The sequence below is a fragment of a genome, unplaced genomic scaffold (assembly GCF_019419815.1).
Source record: "Pyrus x bretschneideri cultivar Hongxiangsu unplaced genomic scaffold, Pyrus_bretschneideri_v1 Contig54, whole genome shotgun sequence".
NCBI lineage: Eukaryota > Viridiplantae > Streptophyta > Magnoliopsida > Rosales > Rosaceae > Pyrus > Pyrus x bretschneideri.
Genome location: NW_025999792.1, coordinates 645,175 through 661,222, shown reverse-complemented (window position 1 = coordinate 661,222; position 16,048 = coordinate 645,175). Strand labels below are relative to the sequence as shown.

Here is a 16,048-nt window from a genome sequence, read left to right as displayed (position 1 = left end):
GCATAACGAAACTTCTCTTGTCCACCTAACGAAACTTCTCTTGTGGTATCCGCATAGGGGAGCTTGTCTTGTCGTGTCTGCCTAACGGAGCGTCCTCATTTTCTTGTTGGCAACCTCGTGACATGTACCGCCATAAGTTTGACGAAGGTATTGAAAAACTAGTTATTTATTTTATTGTTGGATTGGGTTCTATCTCGTTAAAATTAGGTATTCGTTTCCTTGCCTATTGGGGTTGAGTTTTCCGTATGTATGTTACTTTGTAACTCTATAGAATATTAAGTCTAGCACAATGTAGTCTTACGAGTTATGTAGCCATCTCGACAAATTTGTAGTGTACTGTTCCTTTTGATGAATAATGTATTATTCGTAGTTCATATTTCCTTTGTTCATAGCGTACTCTAGTTTTCAATTGTATTTATATCTTTTGCAGAAGTTTCAATTTACAAGGTCAATAAATAGTACCTTTAGTATATAACAGTATTAAATATTTTAGCAAAGCTGCAGGAAGTTCAAAATGATACTTTACTGATGTCCAAAATCAAATGGAAATTTCTAAATCACATGTAGCTCCTGATTAAGAAAAGAAAGAAAAGCAACAACACAAGATGTGTCTACAGGCACGTGCGCCACGCAAAAGTAATAAAGTGAAACAATCAACGTGGATAAATACATTTAGACCATCTCCAACCCTGGGCCTAAAACCTAAAATTTTTAACCCATAAAATTTAGGTTTTAACCCAGAAACAGCTTTTCCGTTCCAACCCTTCTGGCATAAAATTTTAGCCCCAAATTATTAAAAAATGAATTTAGGCTATTTTTTTTAAGTTAACTTAAAAAAAAAAATTATGTAGACTATCCTAAATTAATTTTATGAACATTTTAACTTAAAAATATTTAAATTCCAATAAATATTGAAAAGTCACTAAATCAATACATAAAACTCATGAAACACTGTGGAAGAATATGAAAATCATGATAGAGATGTATAAACACAAAATTTATGAAACACACAAGACACACAGAACACATATAAAGGCCATACAAAACACATGATAGAGATGTATAATCAAAAGACTCAAAACAGCCCCAAAACACTCAAAACTGCCTTAAAAACACTTTCTGGACAGTTTTGAGCACTTTGACAACTTTGGACGAATTTGGGTAATCAAATGAATCAAAACACTTATAAACACAAACTAAGACACTTTCTAACTAAATTGGACACAAAAGTAAAGGGGGATTGAGTTTTTGACGAAAATAAATTAAATGCACAGATTGTAGTTTAAAGGCAGATTGTAATGAATGTGATGAAACTATGGATGAATGCTAGCTAGAAGGTTCTTCTCCATACATGTTACACTTGCATACACTTTGATTTTCAGTTGGTCTTTTGATAAATTATGAAACTCAACACTCCGGGTTAATTAGGTCCGCTTAAATTAACCGTCAAGTTCTCCTTAAGTTAATGAATTGGATGGGTTAGCGCAACGCAATTCAAAACATTCTCCAAAAGTCCTTTACGTGAAAAGCACAATAAAGATACAATCACAGATCATTAAGCATCATGAAAACTATAAGTGTTGACGAGGCATTCGTTACTATGATGAGCATGAAACTAGTGCCAAGAATTCATTTAACGCGATTGTTTATAAACAACCTCCACTACTTGTGAATATAAGTTCATAACTATTAGGTGAAACTCAATTATATTCTAGCGTCATATTCATGCATGAAAATTAAGTGTGCACTCTCAATAAACATACACCAATAAGTTATCAATCAAGCAGTTAAACAAATTGAATCCACAACTTATGAAATTCCAACCAAATGTAATCAATTCATATTGCAAGCAATAACATGGTTTCGAATCACCCCCTAGCTAATTAGGGTTTTAGCCTCTCATGTTCACAGAAAGAGAAATACAATTGAATTTAAACATAAAGCACAAAGGAATGATTACACCTAGAACGCCCAACGAATCCACTTGAATTGGTGCGCGTCGAAGCTCCTCTTTCCTCTTCTCCTTGCTGCGGCAGATTGGTTGTGGGTGGTTTTTGGATGTGTTTCTGGTTTGGGAATGGGTTTAGGGAGATTTGGTGGTGCGACAAGGTGGTGGAGTGATGGAGGAAGGTTTGTAGGGTGGCTGGTATGGTGGGGATGGCTGCGGACAGGTTGGGAAGTATGTGGAAGATGGCTGCAATGGAGGAATATGCACGGGTTGAATGGATTATGGGTGATGGTGGCTACGGTTTGTGAATGAATTTAGGGTTATGGTGCTACGGTTTGTTGAAGAGAATATGGGAGATGTGTGATGCACGGGTTTTAAGAATGAATGAATGAAAGGGGGATGATGGCTTAGGGAATTAATTGGAGAGAGTGGCTGAATGAATTAGGTTGAGTGGTATGCACGGGTTGTATGGAGAAGGGGTGATGGAATGCACGGCTTAGATGGATTTAAAAGGGATTTAAAAAGGGTTTAGGGTTAAATGTGAATGATAGATGGGAGATGCGGCTGATATGGATTTGGTGGCTGAAAAATATGAAAAATAATAATGATAGGTCCCTAAGGTGCGGCTAATGAAAGGAATTAGGGTTATTAGGGTGAATGGCTGAGATGGATTGATCAAATAAATGGATGGGAGTGAATTAAGTCGGCTAGGGTGAAAGAAAAGGGTGAAAATCTGAGATGGAATGAATAAATAGACCTAGGGTGCGGCTGCAAGGTTAAAGGCTAGGGTTTAGAAGCATGGAATGGGCCTAAAATGCCCCCCCTTGCACGGCAAGGGAAGGGAATTGGGCTAAAGCCCACGGCAAAGGGTGTTAAGGGCCCTAGGGCCTTCGTTTTGTGTCCTAAAGCGTCTACAAGGACTTCAAAGTGGCTAGAAAATACGGACGTTTAAGATTAGGAAAGATTACCAAAACGGGAAACTTAGGGTTAACTTTCCTAAAATAGGAAACCTTGTTTAAGTAGGATTCCTCGTTTTGGTAAGAATTCATCGTTGGAGTAGGATTTCGTCGTTTCTTCAAGTCTTCAACCCATTCGTTCCTCTTTCGCTCCAAAAGACTCCAATTTGCATCTTCTTGCACACTTTGGCCTTATAATCTGAAAATACACAAAAGTGGCCTTAAACACTAAAATAGCTAAATAAACACAACATAAATGCACGAGAACAAGCTAATTAAGTCTCATGAATATGCTCCTATCATATAACACACCAAACATGTGAAACACATGACACACATGAAACACATACCAAATACATACAAAACACATGAAACGCATGAGACACAAACCTACACACATGAAACACAAACCTTCAATCATCCTCTATATAAGCATAAGTTGAATATCTAACCAACACACAATATTTTCACCAATCTTCCAACTTTCAAAGTGTTTTTCTCCTCCTCAAAATCATCAATATCTCTTCAATGGGTGATAGAAGAAGACGTAGCTTGGCAATGTAGATGACACAATACCAAGCAAGCCTTGCGACTGCAGATGCAAAAATGAACAACGAAGAACCTGAATTTGCAAACTCGCTTATGCAATATGAGCACCATGCCGAATCTAGCTATCGTGGTTCTGTCATAGGGCGTTCATTTCTGCAGCATGATAGAGAAAAGTATCATGACCGGATGATGAAAGATTATTTCATCGAACGTCCGAGATATCCTCTTCATGATTTTCGGAGGAGGTATTAGATGAGGAGAGAGCTTTTTGAAAGCATCTTGAACGCAGTTGTCCATCATGACCACTACTTTGCAAGGAAGATAGATGTCGTAAGCCGACAGAGTCTGTCACTTCAAGCTTATATCTGCATTTCGGATGCTAGTTAATGGGTGCTCTACAGACTCAACTGATGAATATTGTCGACTTGCGAAGACTACTGCTATTGAGAGCTTCAAGTGCTTTTGTAAGGAAATGGAAGCTATATATGGAGCCATATACCTCTGCAAGCCAAATCCTGAAGACTTGAAGAGGTTTTTACACAAGGCAGACAAAAGAGGCTTCTAGAACATGATAGGAAGTCTTGATTGTATGCATTGGGAGTGGAAGAATTGTCTTACTGCTTGGGCTGGCCAATTCAAAGGTCATCACAACAAGCAAACCATCTTACTCGAGGTTGTGGCTCTTACGACACATGGATTTGGCATGCATTCTTCAACCTTCCTAGACCAAACAACGATATCAACGTTCTTTGGTCTTCTTCTTTGTTCGATGATGTTGTCAATGAATGGGCATCGATATGGAGGTACAAGGTAAATGGTAACAGGCACGAGCTAGGTTACTACTTAACTGATGGTATTTATCCTAGTTGGTCTATCTTTGTGAAAAGTTATTCTCATCCAGATACTGCGAAGAAGAAATTATTTTCGCAAAAATAAGAGTCTTATAGGAAGGATGTAGAGAGAGCGTTCGGGATTCTACAAGCTCGATAGGCCATTGTTAGAGGGGTTGCACGATTATGAAATGTGGAAGACCTCCATTCAATCATGATGGCTTGCATAATTTTGCACAACATGATTGTGGAAGATGAGTACGTAGAAATTGAAGAAGATTCTGACGAAGATGTGGATGATGACCAACCAACATATGCTAGAGCTATGGCAAGAGATGTTGAATATCTCGTTGCAACCACATACGAGACCTGACAGGATAGGGTCACACTGAGTGAGTATATGAGACGTTTAAATAGAATTCAAACTCCTCAAGGTCATGACACACTCCACAATGATTTGGTTGAACATATATGGCGTCGGGAAGGAGAACGTTGATGATGGATAATGTGTTCTTGTATTAAATTTAAGTGTGCTATGTTGTTATTTTCTGTTATAATTTTAATTGTACTATGTTGGTATTTTCTAGTATTATTGAAGACCTCTAGATTAATAGAAACAATAATTAATAAGCCATAAATTTAATACACACGATAATTAATAAGTCATAAACTTAATACAAACGACAATTAATAAACTACATTAACTTAATACAAATGACAATTAATAAACCACATAAACTTAATACAATCAATAATTCATAAACTACATAAACTTGATAGTGATATCCACCATCTTAACTTGGTGGTGGACTTGGGATATAGCCTTGAGATGAATCATCATCTTGAAATATACTACTTGTGGCATGCCTTCTCAAAATTTCATTTTGCTTATCACGTAAGAACTTCTTCCTCTATGTAGTGTATTTGTTGAGGTCCTCCATCATGAAATTACATTTGAACCTTTCTTGCTTCTTATCCCCTTCGTGCGTAATGGCTAAACGCATTTGGGATGCTTCTTCCTCCCGAGAGCTATTGCTTTAAGTCAATCTTGCAAATTCGGTAGAAATTCATGCACTAATTGGATCTTCAAATGATGTGGTAAAAACTAACACACAAATTAAACCCTTTTTAGACAATTGTAGTATACGTAAGTAGGGATTGTTCTAGGCCGGGGATTAAAAGGGATGCTAATCAACACAAATTAAACTTAAAAACACAAAACTAGACTCTAATGACTCAAAACTGACCAGACTAACTCAAAACAGCGCAAAACAAACAAATTGACTCAAAACAGGAACTAAAGAGTGATTTGGATGAATTCTAGACTTAACTTGAATCAAAATCCTAACGGGGTTTGGTTTGAACGAATTTTAAAACTAGAAGTAAGTAACTTGTAGAAAACAAACTAATTGATACTAAATTGGGGTGAATGAAGGAGATAAAAGGCTAGCTAGAGGATTCTTCTCCACACATGAACCATATGCATACAAATCAATTTCCAGTTATTACTCCTATAAACCATGAATGCCAATGCCCTAAGTTAACCATGAATTGCACAAATTAACCATCAAATTTTCCTAAATTCATTGAATTGGACTCAGCAACGCAATCAAATTATTCTTAACTAGTTCCCTATATGAATTGCATGATAGAGATACATATCAAAGATCATTAAGTTCTATGAAAATCATAAACTAAGTAGGCCTCCTTAATCAACATACAAGAATAAGTTATCAATCAAATAGATAAGTAAATTGCATTCATGATTTATGAAACAATAATTGGATGTAATCAATTCATATCACACATATGTTCATGGCTTTGAATTCACCTCTAGCTAAAACGAAATTAGTTCCACATGTCTATCATAACTGAAAACCAAATTAAAACAAACATTGAACTAAAAACTAAAGACAGAAGACACCTAGAAACGCTCTAGCAATCCAAGGCCTTGGATGGCAGGCATGGCTCCAAGCTCTCCTTCCTTGCAAGCTGCGGCACATTTTTGTTTATTTCTCTATATTTTTCTCTCTAAAACTCTCCCCCTGAGTTCTGCAGCAAGGGTGTGCATTTATAGGGCAGATAGACGGCATTGTTTATGGAGGAAAAGGATTAGTTCTTAGCATTGTTTTAGGACTCCTAGAAATCAGATAAGAAGTGGTTTAATATGATAGGATAAAGACTCCTTTTGTAGCTGGAGATGAGTTTAGATAATGTTAGATTAAATAGGATAATGTTTGGATAAGATGAGATAAGATAGGATTAGATAAGGTTAGTTTGGATAAGATTGGATAAGGTTCCTTCTTTTCAGCTGATTCCTTATCTTCCAAGCTTCCAAATTTGATTCTCCAAATTGTAGGACATATTTAGCACATGTAAAACTCCAAAAATGTCCATCCATTATGCTCCACACGCATGCTAACCAATCCAAGCCCAAAACTGCTCCAAAATGCTCCATTTAGCCCATTATTGTCATCTTCACCAATTAAACCTACAATAATACGAAAATAAACTAAATCACTATAATAAACGGAAATTAACTAAGTAAATACAAAGAAATAAGATACCAAAGTCACATAAATATGCTCCTATCATCAAACTTCTCTTTTCTCTTTGCTTCCTTTTGCTTATCTCTTCCCAAGGGGCCTTGCAAAAGAAGAAGTTGGGGTCAACGAATCGACACCTTCATTGACATCATTTGTCTGTGCGGCTTTACTACCAAATAATCTTCCCCATTGTTGGTCCGCATCGGTTCCCCACCTCGAACAATCCTTGAGGACGTTCCAAGCATGATGCAACTTAAAAGCTTGATTTTTTGGTGTAGTTCTTGTCTTGTAAAGTGCCATTGCTTTGTCACCCTATGCAAGAAATACATAAAAACAATTAGTTGCAAAATAATATTATGTACATGACAAATAAAATATCAACAAAGAAACTCACAACTTCTGTGGCGCTCCTTCCACTAGCCATGTCAACCACAGCTCTCTCAAAGCTTCCCTTCCATAAAGTGCATGCTTTGTTGATAACCTTCCATCGATCGTAAACACCACCACCTTCCCTTCGACCAGCGTTGGAGTTTTCATTAAACTTATCAACGATGTTACCCCACAAAACCTTTCTATTTTGATTTGTGCCAACGACACCATCTTCACTAATAGAAACCCATGCCAAGCATAAAGCACCATCTTCCTCAAAGGTCCAATTACGACCTCCAATATGCTCTTTTGCCATCTTGAAAAATTTGGAAATGGGAAAAAAGGGTAGAAAGAAAAATTGGAAGAATTGTAGAAGAAAAGTGAGTTTTGTGTGGATGTTTGAACAAATACATGTGTATTTATATAGTTTTTGGGTGAATTTTGAGTTAAATTATTTTTTAAAATTTTTAGCCATTGGATTTAAATTTGGGCCTTTGGATCTTTTTTTTACCGTTAGATTTGATTATATTCGACCTCAGCGGTTGGATTCAATATATATATAAAACAAGAAAATTTTTGAATGTAGGCCATTGAATCAACCAACGACCAGTTGATCTCAGCTGTTGGTTGAAAAACTAGCCGTTGGAATCTGACGCAAGTGGCTAACATGTCCACGTGGGTCAAGACTAAGAAGTAACTCAGTGTTGGTCTAATAAACATGCCAAACAAAGAGGGAGTCGGCTGGACATAAACATGCCAAACAAAGAAGTAACTCAGTGTTGTTCTCATTGAAACGATTAGCTGCCAATCCAAAACAACATAAAATATCCCAACACAATAATGATGCATATTTGTGACTGCTTGTGCTTTTCGTTGCCCTCGCCTTCGAGAAAGAAACATATCATCCATATTAGGCACATCAATATCATGTTTAAGAAAAAATTCAGAGACTTCACAAAGTAAAGAATCCCAACCACTTTTCCTCATTATCTCCAACCTTTGCTTACAAACTCCAACCAACTTCATGGCATTTATAATATCCTGATCCTTCCTTTGCAATGCTTGTGATAATTCATTGGTTATTCCTAGTATATCTTTCATCAACTGTAGATTAAACACAGAATCAAATGATTGCATGGAATCCAATAAATTATTCGCTTCACATATTTTTTGAGACCTTACTCCATCATCTGTTATTACTTCAAGTACATCAAGTATGGATGAGAACAGAGTCATTATACTTACTAAAGTACCAAAGTGAGAACCCCAACGTGTTCCTCCAGCACGTTTCAAAGTAGTTTCTTGATTTTTGCCTTCCCACTTGTAAACTCACCATTGTTTAGTGCTTCAATAACTGCAGTAGATTGTTTCTCTTGAAGAAGATCACAACACTTCGATGAAGCTCCAACAACATTTACCAAAATAGTAACTATACTAAAAAGAGACTCAATTTGGATGTTCTTTGCCACAGCTACAAGAGCTAACTGAAGGTGATGTGAAAGCAATGAATATAATAGGCACAACCTGTAACATCCCACATCGCTCAGGGGAATGGATCCTGCAAGGCTTATATGTATATTCCTATCTCTACCTCGCATGAGGCCTTTTGGAAGCTCACTGGGTTTGGGTTCCATAAGAACTCCGAAGTTAAGCGAGTAGCGCCGAGAGCAATCCCATGATGGGTGACCCATTAGGAAGTTATCGTGTGAGTTCTCAGAAACAAAACCGTGAGGGCGTGGTCGGGGCCCAAAGTGGACAATATCATGCTATGGTGGTGTCGAGCTCGGGATGCGGTGGGGGCCCGGGCCGGGATATGACAATTTGGTATTAGAGCCAATCCCTGGCCGGAAGTGTGCCGACGAGGACATCGGGCCCCTAAGGGGGATGGATTGTAACATCCCACATCGCCTATGGGAATGGATCCTGTAAGCCTTATATGTATATTCCTATCTCTACCTAGCACGAGGCCTTTTGGGAGCTCACTGGCTTCGGGTTCCGTAGGAACTCCGAAGTAAAGCAAGTAGCGCGCGAGAGCAATCCCATGATGGATGACCCACTAGGAAGTTCTCATGTGAGTTCCTAGAAACAAAACCGTGAGGGTGTGGTCGGGGCCCAAAGCGGACAATATCGTGCTACGATGAAGTCGAGCCCGGGATGTGGTGGGGGCCCAGGCCAGGATGTGACATAACCACTTTCTTTCATAATAAGAGCTTTAAGACCATTGAGCGTACCTTGCATATTGTTGGCCCCATATAACCTTGTCCACACAACCTAGACATGCTCAATGTAAACCTAGAAAATACCTCATCAATGGTTTCCTTGAGTGAAAGAGCAGCATTACAGTAACATGCTCAATGCCAATAAAGCACTCAACAACATTCCTATTCTTGTCCACATAATGTAATACAATAGTAGCCATTTGTTCCTTCGTTGATGCGTCGCGAGATTCGTCAATCAAAATAGAGAACAACGAAGTGCCAATGTCTTTAATAATAGCCTTGATGGTTTCAGTTGCACAAGCATTTACAATGTCTTTTTGAATATCTGGTGATGTCAATTTGTGATTCTCTAGAGCATTTTTCAAAGTAATGGCTTTCACATCCTCACTGTGGTCAGCAAGAAACTGTAGAAGCTCAAGAAAGTTTCCATGGTTGCTTGAATGTTCAGATTCATCATTTCCAAGAAATACAAGCTCTTGTCTCAAAAGAAATCGACAACAATCGATTGATGCATTCAACCGAGCTCTATATTGAATTCGAGCTTCATCATGAGTTTTAGTGAAAAAAGATTGGATATGTTGCTTTTGACTCCTTAAAGTTTCAAAATTACTCCATGCTTGATTGTGTGCACTATTGATGCCTCCAATATAAGTTATAAGTCTTTCTTTCTTCTTCCAGCTAGAAAATCCTTCACCAACAAAGAAATCACCACTAGATTGTTCTCCAATGTTTGGTTTAAAAAGGTAGCAACATAGACAAAAGGCAGCAACTTTTTCTACACTATATTCCAACCAAGTAAGAAAATCATCAAACCAAGCAGGGTTGAATCGTTTTTACGTGTCTCCATATTTCTTGTAAGGAAAATTATGGGTTTTAGGTTGTTGAGGACTAGCTAGCACATACGCTCTTCGTACTTTGAATATTAGGATTGTAATCCAAAATTCGAATTCGCTTACCAAGATCTGATGGAAGATTTGATAAAATAAATGCTATACTATCTTGTCCCTGAGTATCATTATTTTTCTCAATAACTAGGGATGGCGACGCTGATATTCTTTTGAAAAACCTCTCCATGATGTTCAAGTCTGCAAAATCAGTCATATTGATACCAATAAGATATAAGGTTCATACGTAATTTGTAGAATTTATAGAATAAAAATCTCAAAATTAGAAAGCTAAATTTTAAATTGTAATGCCAAAAATGAATTAATAAAGTAAAATCATATAATAAAATACCTTGTGCAGTTGTGTAACACAAATCCAACCAATAAAATTCTTAGACTCCTAATCCTAGAGTAGACTGTACTATTATGCCTAATAACTAATCCAACCAACAATTCAATTAACCAGTACCAATAAGCATACAAATTATTCAATAAATAAAAATTTAATTCAACTAGTCGTATAAATAAATGTATACCCATATTCATAGTATTCAGAATTTCATTCATCAATAATCATAGAATTCATATACGAAACAATAATTTCATAATTTCATATATCATATATGAATTCATAATTTCATAATTCAACTAGTCATAATTTCATAATTTTTACCCTAAACAATAATTTTATAATTTCACTCATCAATAATCATAGAATTCATACCAATAATCAATAACCAATAACCATATTACTGCATTACCATATGATTCTATACCAATTAAACAAAAATTCGTCAGAAATAATTAATTAGGGTTAGGGATTATAGATTTAGGAATTACAAAATTTACCTAAATATATATTTATATATATATATATGTTGGCTAGAGAGTAGCTGGCGACTGGCGTGGCTGCACCGCACTGGCTGGGAACAACAGCTTTACTCCTGTTCCGTTCCGTTTCAAGCTGCTGGAATTTTGGGGGTAGAGTAGCACCACGCTGCTCTTTGATTGGCAAAGGCAAGAAAAAAAAAAAAAGGAATAGAGATGGATTTTTTTTTGTGGGGGGGGGGGGGGGGGGGAGGTGTAGGGGAGGAGCGGTCCCCCACTATACATACTTTTTTTTTTTTTTTTTCAAACATATACAAAACGACGTCGTTTTGCCCTAGATTTAAAATATATATATATATATATATATATATATGACCCAGCTCTGAGCAGCAGAACCAGATCAGTTTGATTAGAAAGGACAATTTTTTTTAAAGTTATTTAATTAGCATTACTCATAGGGAATTGGAATGCATTAAATTTTTTAAATTAAAAAATTCTCAGTGGGGGCATCCACCCCCCTAAGCCCATTGTAGCTCTACCCTATCATGGGCGGGGCCACACTGATCTGTCCTTTTGGCGCATCGCTCACCTGCACGCGTCACAACCTTTCGTCTGGCATTCAAGCGCCGAGTTTAGCTTTTACTGGTGAGGCCTACACCATTTTCTGGGCTAAAACCTGGCTGAAATCTGGCCTTTTTTTTTTTCAAGTTAAGTTCAAATTAGAACTAGGGTTGGGATGGATTTAAGGGGGGGGGGGAAATAAAAGAGAAATTATAGGTTTTAGTCCATGGGTTGGAGTTGGTCTTAGGTCACCTGTATCACAACTAAATAAAAAAAAAAAATCAATCCCGCTTGTGTAGTAAGACCCTTTGGACAAATATATTGGGGAATGCCTAAAAGGGGCATGAAAGACCCGTTAAACCAAAACAAGCAAAACTAGAGAAAGAGGGCGTGTGATACTGCATAAAGCACATAAAGAAAAGGACATTCCTGCACCTGCCCCTTTCTCTGCTTTTCACACCATCCCTCCCTCTAGTCAAAACCCTCAAATTTATTCTGGGAAATCTCAGTCACTAGTCACCAACACAACCAAAAAGGCATCTGATTATATATAAAAATAAATTAAAAAAAATATAATGCTCCCTTTTACTACTTTCTTCCCTTAGACCATCTCCAATCCTTAGTGTAAAACCTAAAATTTTTAAATCCAGAAAATTTAGGTTTTGACCCAGAAACAGTTTTTCTCCTCCAACCCTTCTAGGTTAATTTTTTTAGCCCGAGGTTATTAAAGAATAAATTTAGGCTAATTTTTTTTAAGTAAATGTTTAAAAGAAAATATGTACATTATCCTAATTTAATTTTATGAACATTTTAACCTAAAAATATTTAGATTCCAATAAATATTAAAAAATCACTAAATTTGGGTGAATTTTAAGTTAAATACTTTTTTTTAAATTATTTTAGCCATTGGATTTAAATTTGGGCCGTTAAATCTTTTTTTATACTGTTGGATTTGATCATATTAGATATCAACTGTTGGATTCAATTAAATAATAAATATAAAAATAAAACAAATATGAATCTGGGCCGTTGGTCCATTTGAATTTGTGCCATTAGATTAAGCAAAAGAGCCTAAATCTTGGTAAGGGTCGAACCCACAAAGACTAATAAACAACTTAGTAAAACCTTTGAGTCGTACATATTAGCATTAGTTAATGACTCCTATGACTTAGAATGGGGTTTTTGAGTAAGTTTTGGCAAAGAAACAAGGATAGAAAGAAAAGGGAAAAATTAGAACTATCTAGAAACCAACCTAAGACATGAAATAGGTTAGAAATGTTTTAGGTATTAATTATGACTTAAAATGAGCTAAGGCCTACCCATAAACAATCATGAATTGATGATATGATCTTTTAACTTATCAATTTCAATGCACAACTTAGATGCTCATCGATCTAGCATGGCATATAACTAAATTGTATGAATCCTCACTTTCTTTGTACATTAGATGCATGGCATATACATCAAACTTATATTAGTAGGTGCAATCTAGCATGGCATGTACTCTGATTTAGCACCTAGAAACTCATTAGGAACGAAGAAGATTACGAACATCACATGAACCTTAGAACATGGCATTTATCCTAGATTTTCATGAAATCAGTTTACATGATTAGTTCTTAACCCAACCACATGTTGCTAATGAATGAAAGAAGATATGGCAGTATCCTTATCATTCTCAACAGAAAGCAAACATAAACAAGGTAGCTAAGCTTGAAAATATATGCTTGAAACAATTGAAGACATAAAACTGATTCTAGCTTGCAAATGAAATTGATAAGCTAAAACTGCATCATAACATTAATTCAATCATGTCTAGGACTCCAAAGCAGCCCTAAGTATTCATACTCTAAATTAAAAACAAAACAAGATACATAAAAAAGTTAGGAAGGCTAAACCCTAAAAACTGCTCAAGACTAAAAACTCTTGCTTTCTCCAGATTCTATGTTTTTCTGTTTTTTCTCCTCTTTTCTCCTCATGTTGTGTATTTGTCTCCTATTAAAAGGCTTAGGAGTTATCTAACATCTGATACATTTACATCCTTGAATTGACTCTCATTTACAGCTCATTACAACCAGCTTTTAGTATAGGAGTAACTAAAAACTAGATGTTATGAGAATTTGTAACTGAACAACTCCTCTTGATTCTATCATAATTTCTTTTAGAAATCTCTGAATTACAAGCTGTAAAGACCATGAGAAAGACGACTTACAGGGTTTTCCAACCATATATGGCTCATTTTCAAATTCGCTCTAAGCACTTCGGGGCGAAGCTCACAAGTCGGCTGTTCTGGGAGGGCATTTTCTGGTGGATCTTGGGCCACTTGTGTGCTATGATATGGTCTTGGGTGAGTAGGGCTTCAAACTATCCATTCTAGGCTCTTAAGATATTCAAAATAAGATGATTTCTTCAAGTCTTTACTTTCATCTTGAAATACAATACAACAACAAAATACCACGTGATGCACAGATATTTGAAGTAAAAAACCTATGTAAAAGCGGGGTAAAAGGATAACTTTATGCACTCAACAAATACCCCCAAACTTAGATTTTGCTAGTCCTCTGATGCGAACTAAATAAGCACACAAATTAAAACCCTCTTGTGACAATTGTAGTATATGTATAAGTAGGGATCGTTCTTAACCGGGGATTAGGAGGGATTGCAAAATCACTTGGAAACTGACTCAAAAACGTAAAATAAAATTTAAAACACTAAACTAGACTCAAAGAATGCAAAACTAAACACTTAAAAACACTAAAACAAATCAAAAGACTCAAAATAGCACCAACACACTCAAAACTGCCTTAAAAACACTCCCTGGGCAGTTTTGAGCACTTTGGTGAATTTGGACGAATTTGGGTAATAACTTGAATCAAAACACTTAGAAACACAAACTAAGACACTTTCTAACTAAATTGGACACTAAAGTCAAGGGGGATTGAGGTTTTGACGAAAATAAACTAAATGCACAAATTGTAATTAAGGGCAGAATGTAAATATGAATGTGATGAAAATATGGATGAAATGCTAACTAGAAGGTTCTTCTACACACATGTTGCACTTGCATACAAGATGATTTTCAGTTGGTCTTTCAATAAATTATGAAAATCAACACCTCGGGTTAATTAGGTCCGCTTAAATTAACCGTCAAGTTCTCCTTAAGTTAATGAATTGGATGGGTTAGCGCATCGCAATTCAAAACATTCTCCAAAAGTCCTTTACGTGAAAAGCACAATAAAGATACAATCAAAGATCATTAAGCATCATGAAAACTATAAGTGTTGACGAGGTATTTGTTACTATGATGAGCATGAAACTAGTGCCAAGAATTCATTTAACGCGATTGTTTATAAGCAACCTCCACTATTTGTGAATATAAGTTCATAACTATTAGGTGAAACTCACTTATATTCTAGCGTCATATTCATGCATGAAAATTAAGCGTGCACTCTCAATAAACCTACATAAATAAGTTATCAATCAAACAGTTAAACAAATTGAATCCACAACTCATGAAATTCCAACCAAAGGTAATCAATTCATATTGCAAGCATAAACATGGTTTCGAATCACCCCCTAGCTAACTAGGGATTTAGTCTCTCATGTTCACAGAAAGAGAAATAAAATTGAATTTAAACATAACGAACAAAGGATTGATTACACCTAGAACGCCCAACGAATCCACTTGAATTTCTGCGCGTCTAGGCTCCTCTTTCTTCTTCTCCTTGCTGCGGCAGAGGTGGTGTGTGATGATTGTGGATGTTATTTTGGGTTGGGGATGGATTTAGGGAAGTTAGGTGGTGCGGCAAGGGTTGTGGAAGGTGTGTGGAGGTGTGGAATGGAGGGGAAAATGCTGGAAAGGCTGCGGCAAGGTGTGGATGGTGCTGGAATTGATGGTGAATGCACGGCTTAAGGGCTGAATGTGGCTTGGGTGATTAATCCATGGGAGAGACAGGTAGGGGGGAATATATGCATGATGGTGGCTGAATTATATAATGAAAAGTGAATGATTAATGCTCTAGTGTTAGGACAAAGGTGCGGCTGAAATGGTTTTGTGAATGAATGGAATGAATGGATGGCTATGGATTAAAGAGGGAATATGGAAGTGTATGTGGCTGAATGATTAAAGAGGGAATGAATGGGAGTGTGCGGCTGCAATATGAAAAGAATGAATACATAATGCATGTAGGGTGAGGCTAAGGTTGTATAATATGTAGGGTTTTAGGAAATAAAATCATAAATTAAAGGGGGAATGATTAAAGGGTGCGGCTAGGTTGGAAAGGTGTGGAAGATGGCTGGAATGGAGGGTGAATGCACGGCAAAGGATGGGAAAAAGGGATGGTGGCTGAAAGATGAAG

The 16,048-nt window shown here is 36.6% G+C and overlaps 1 protein-coding gene across 1 annotated transcript; it reads right to left on the bottom strand.

Annotated features, from left to right (window-relative positions):
* Window positions 1–7,995: 7,995 nt before the first annotated feature.
* On the bottom strand, window positions 7,996–10,518 carry LOC125470892. Its single transcript, XM_048570647.1, has 6 exons — window positions 10,374–10,518; window positions 9,606–9,892; window positions 9,430–9,516; window positions 8,512–8,682; window positions 8,082–8,302; window positions 7,996–7,999 (listed from the first exon to the last, which is right to left on the bottom strand). Exons 1-6 carry the CDS (start codon window positions 10,516–10,518, stop codon window positions 7,996–7,998), a joined length of 915 nt encoding a protein of 304 aa, XP_048426604.1.
* Window positions 10,519–16,048: the final 5,530 nt, after the last annotated feature.

Coding starts and splice junctions, on each gene's coding strand:
- LOC125470892 (XM_048570647.1), bottom strand. CDS start 10,518: ATGACTGATTTTGCAGACTTGAACATCATGGAGAGGTTTTTCAAAAGA. Junction 9,517..9,605: donor AGGAACAAATGGCTACTATT/GTATTACATTAT, acceptor CTTTCACTCAAG/GAAACCATTGATGAGGTATT. Junction 8,683..9,429: donor TGGGGCCAACAATATGCAAG/GTACGCTCAATG, acceptor CATCACCTTCAG/TTAGCTCTTGTAGCTGTGGC.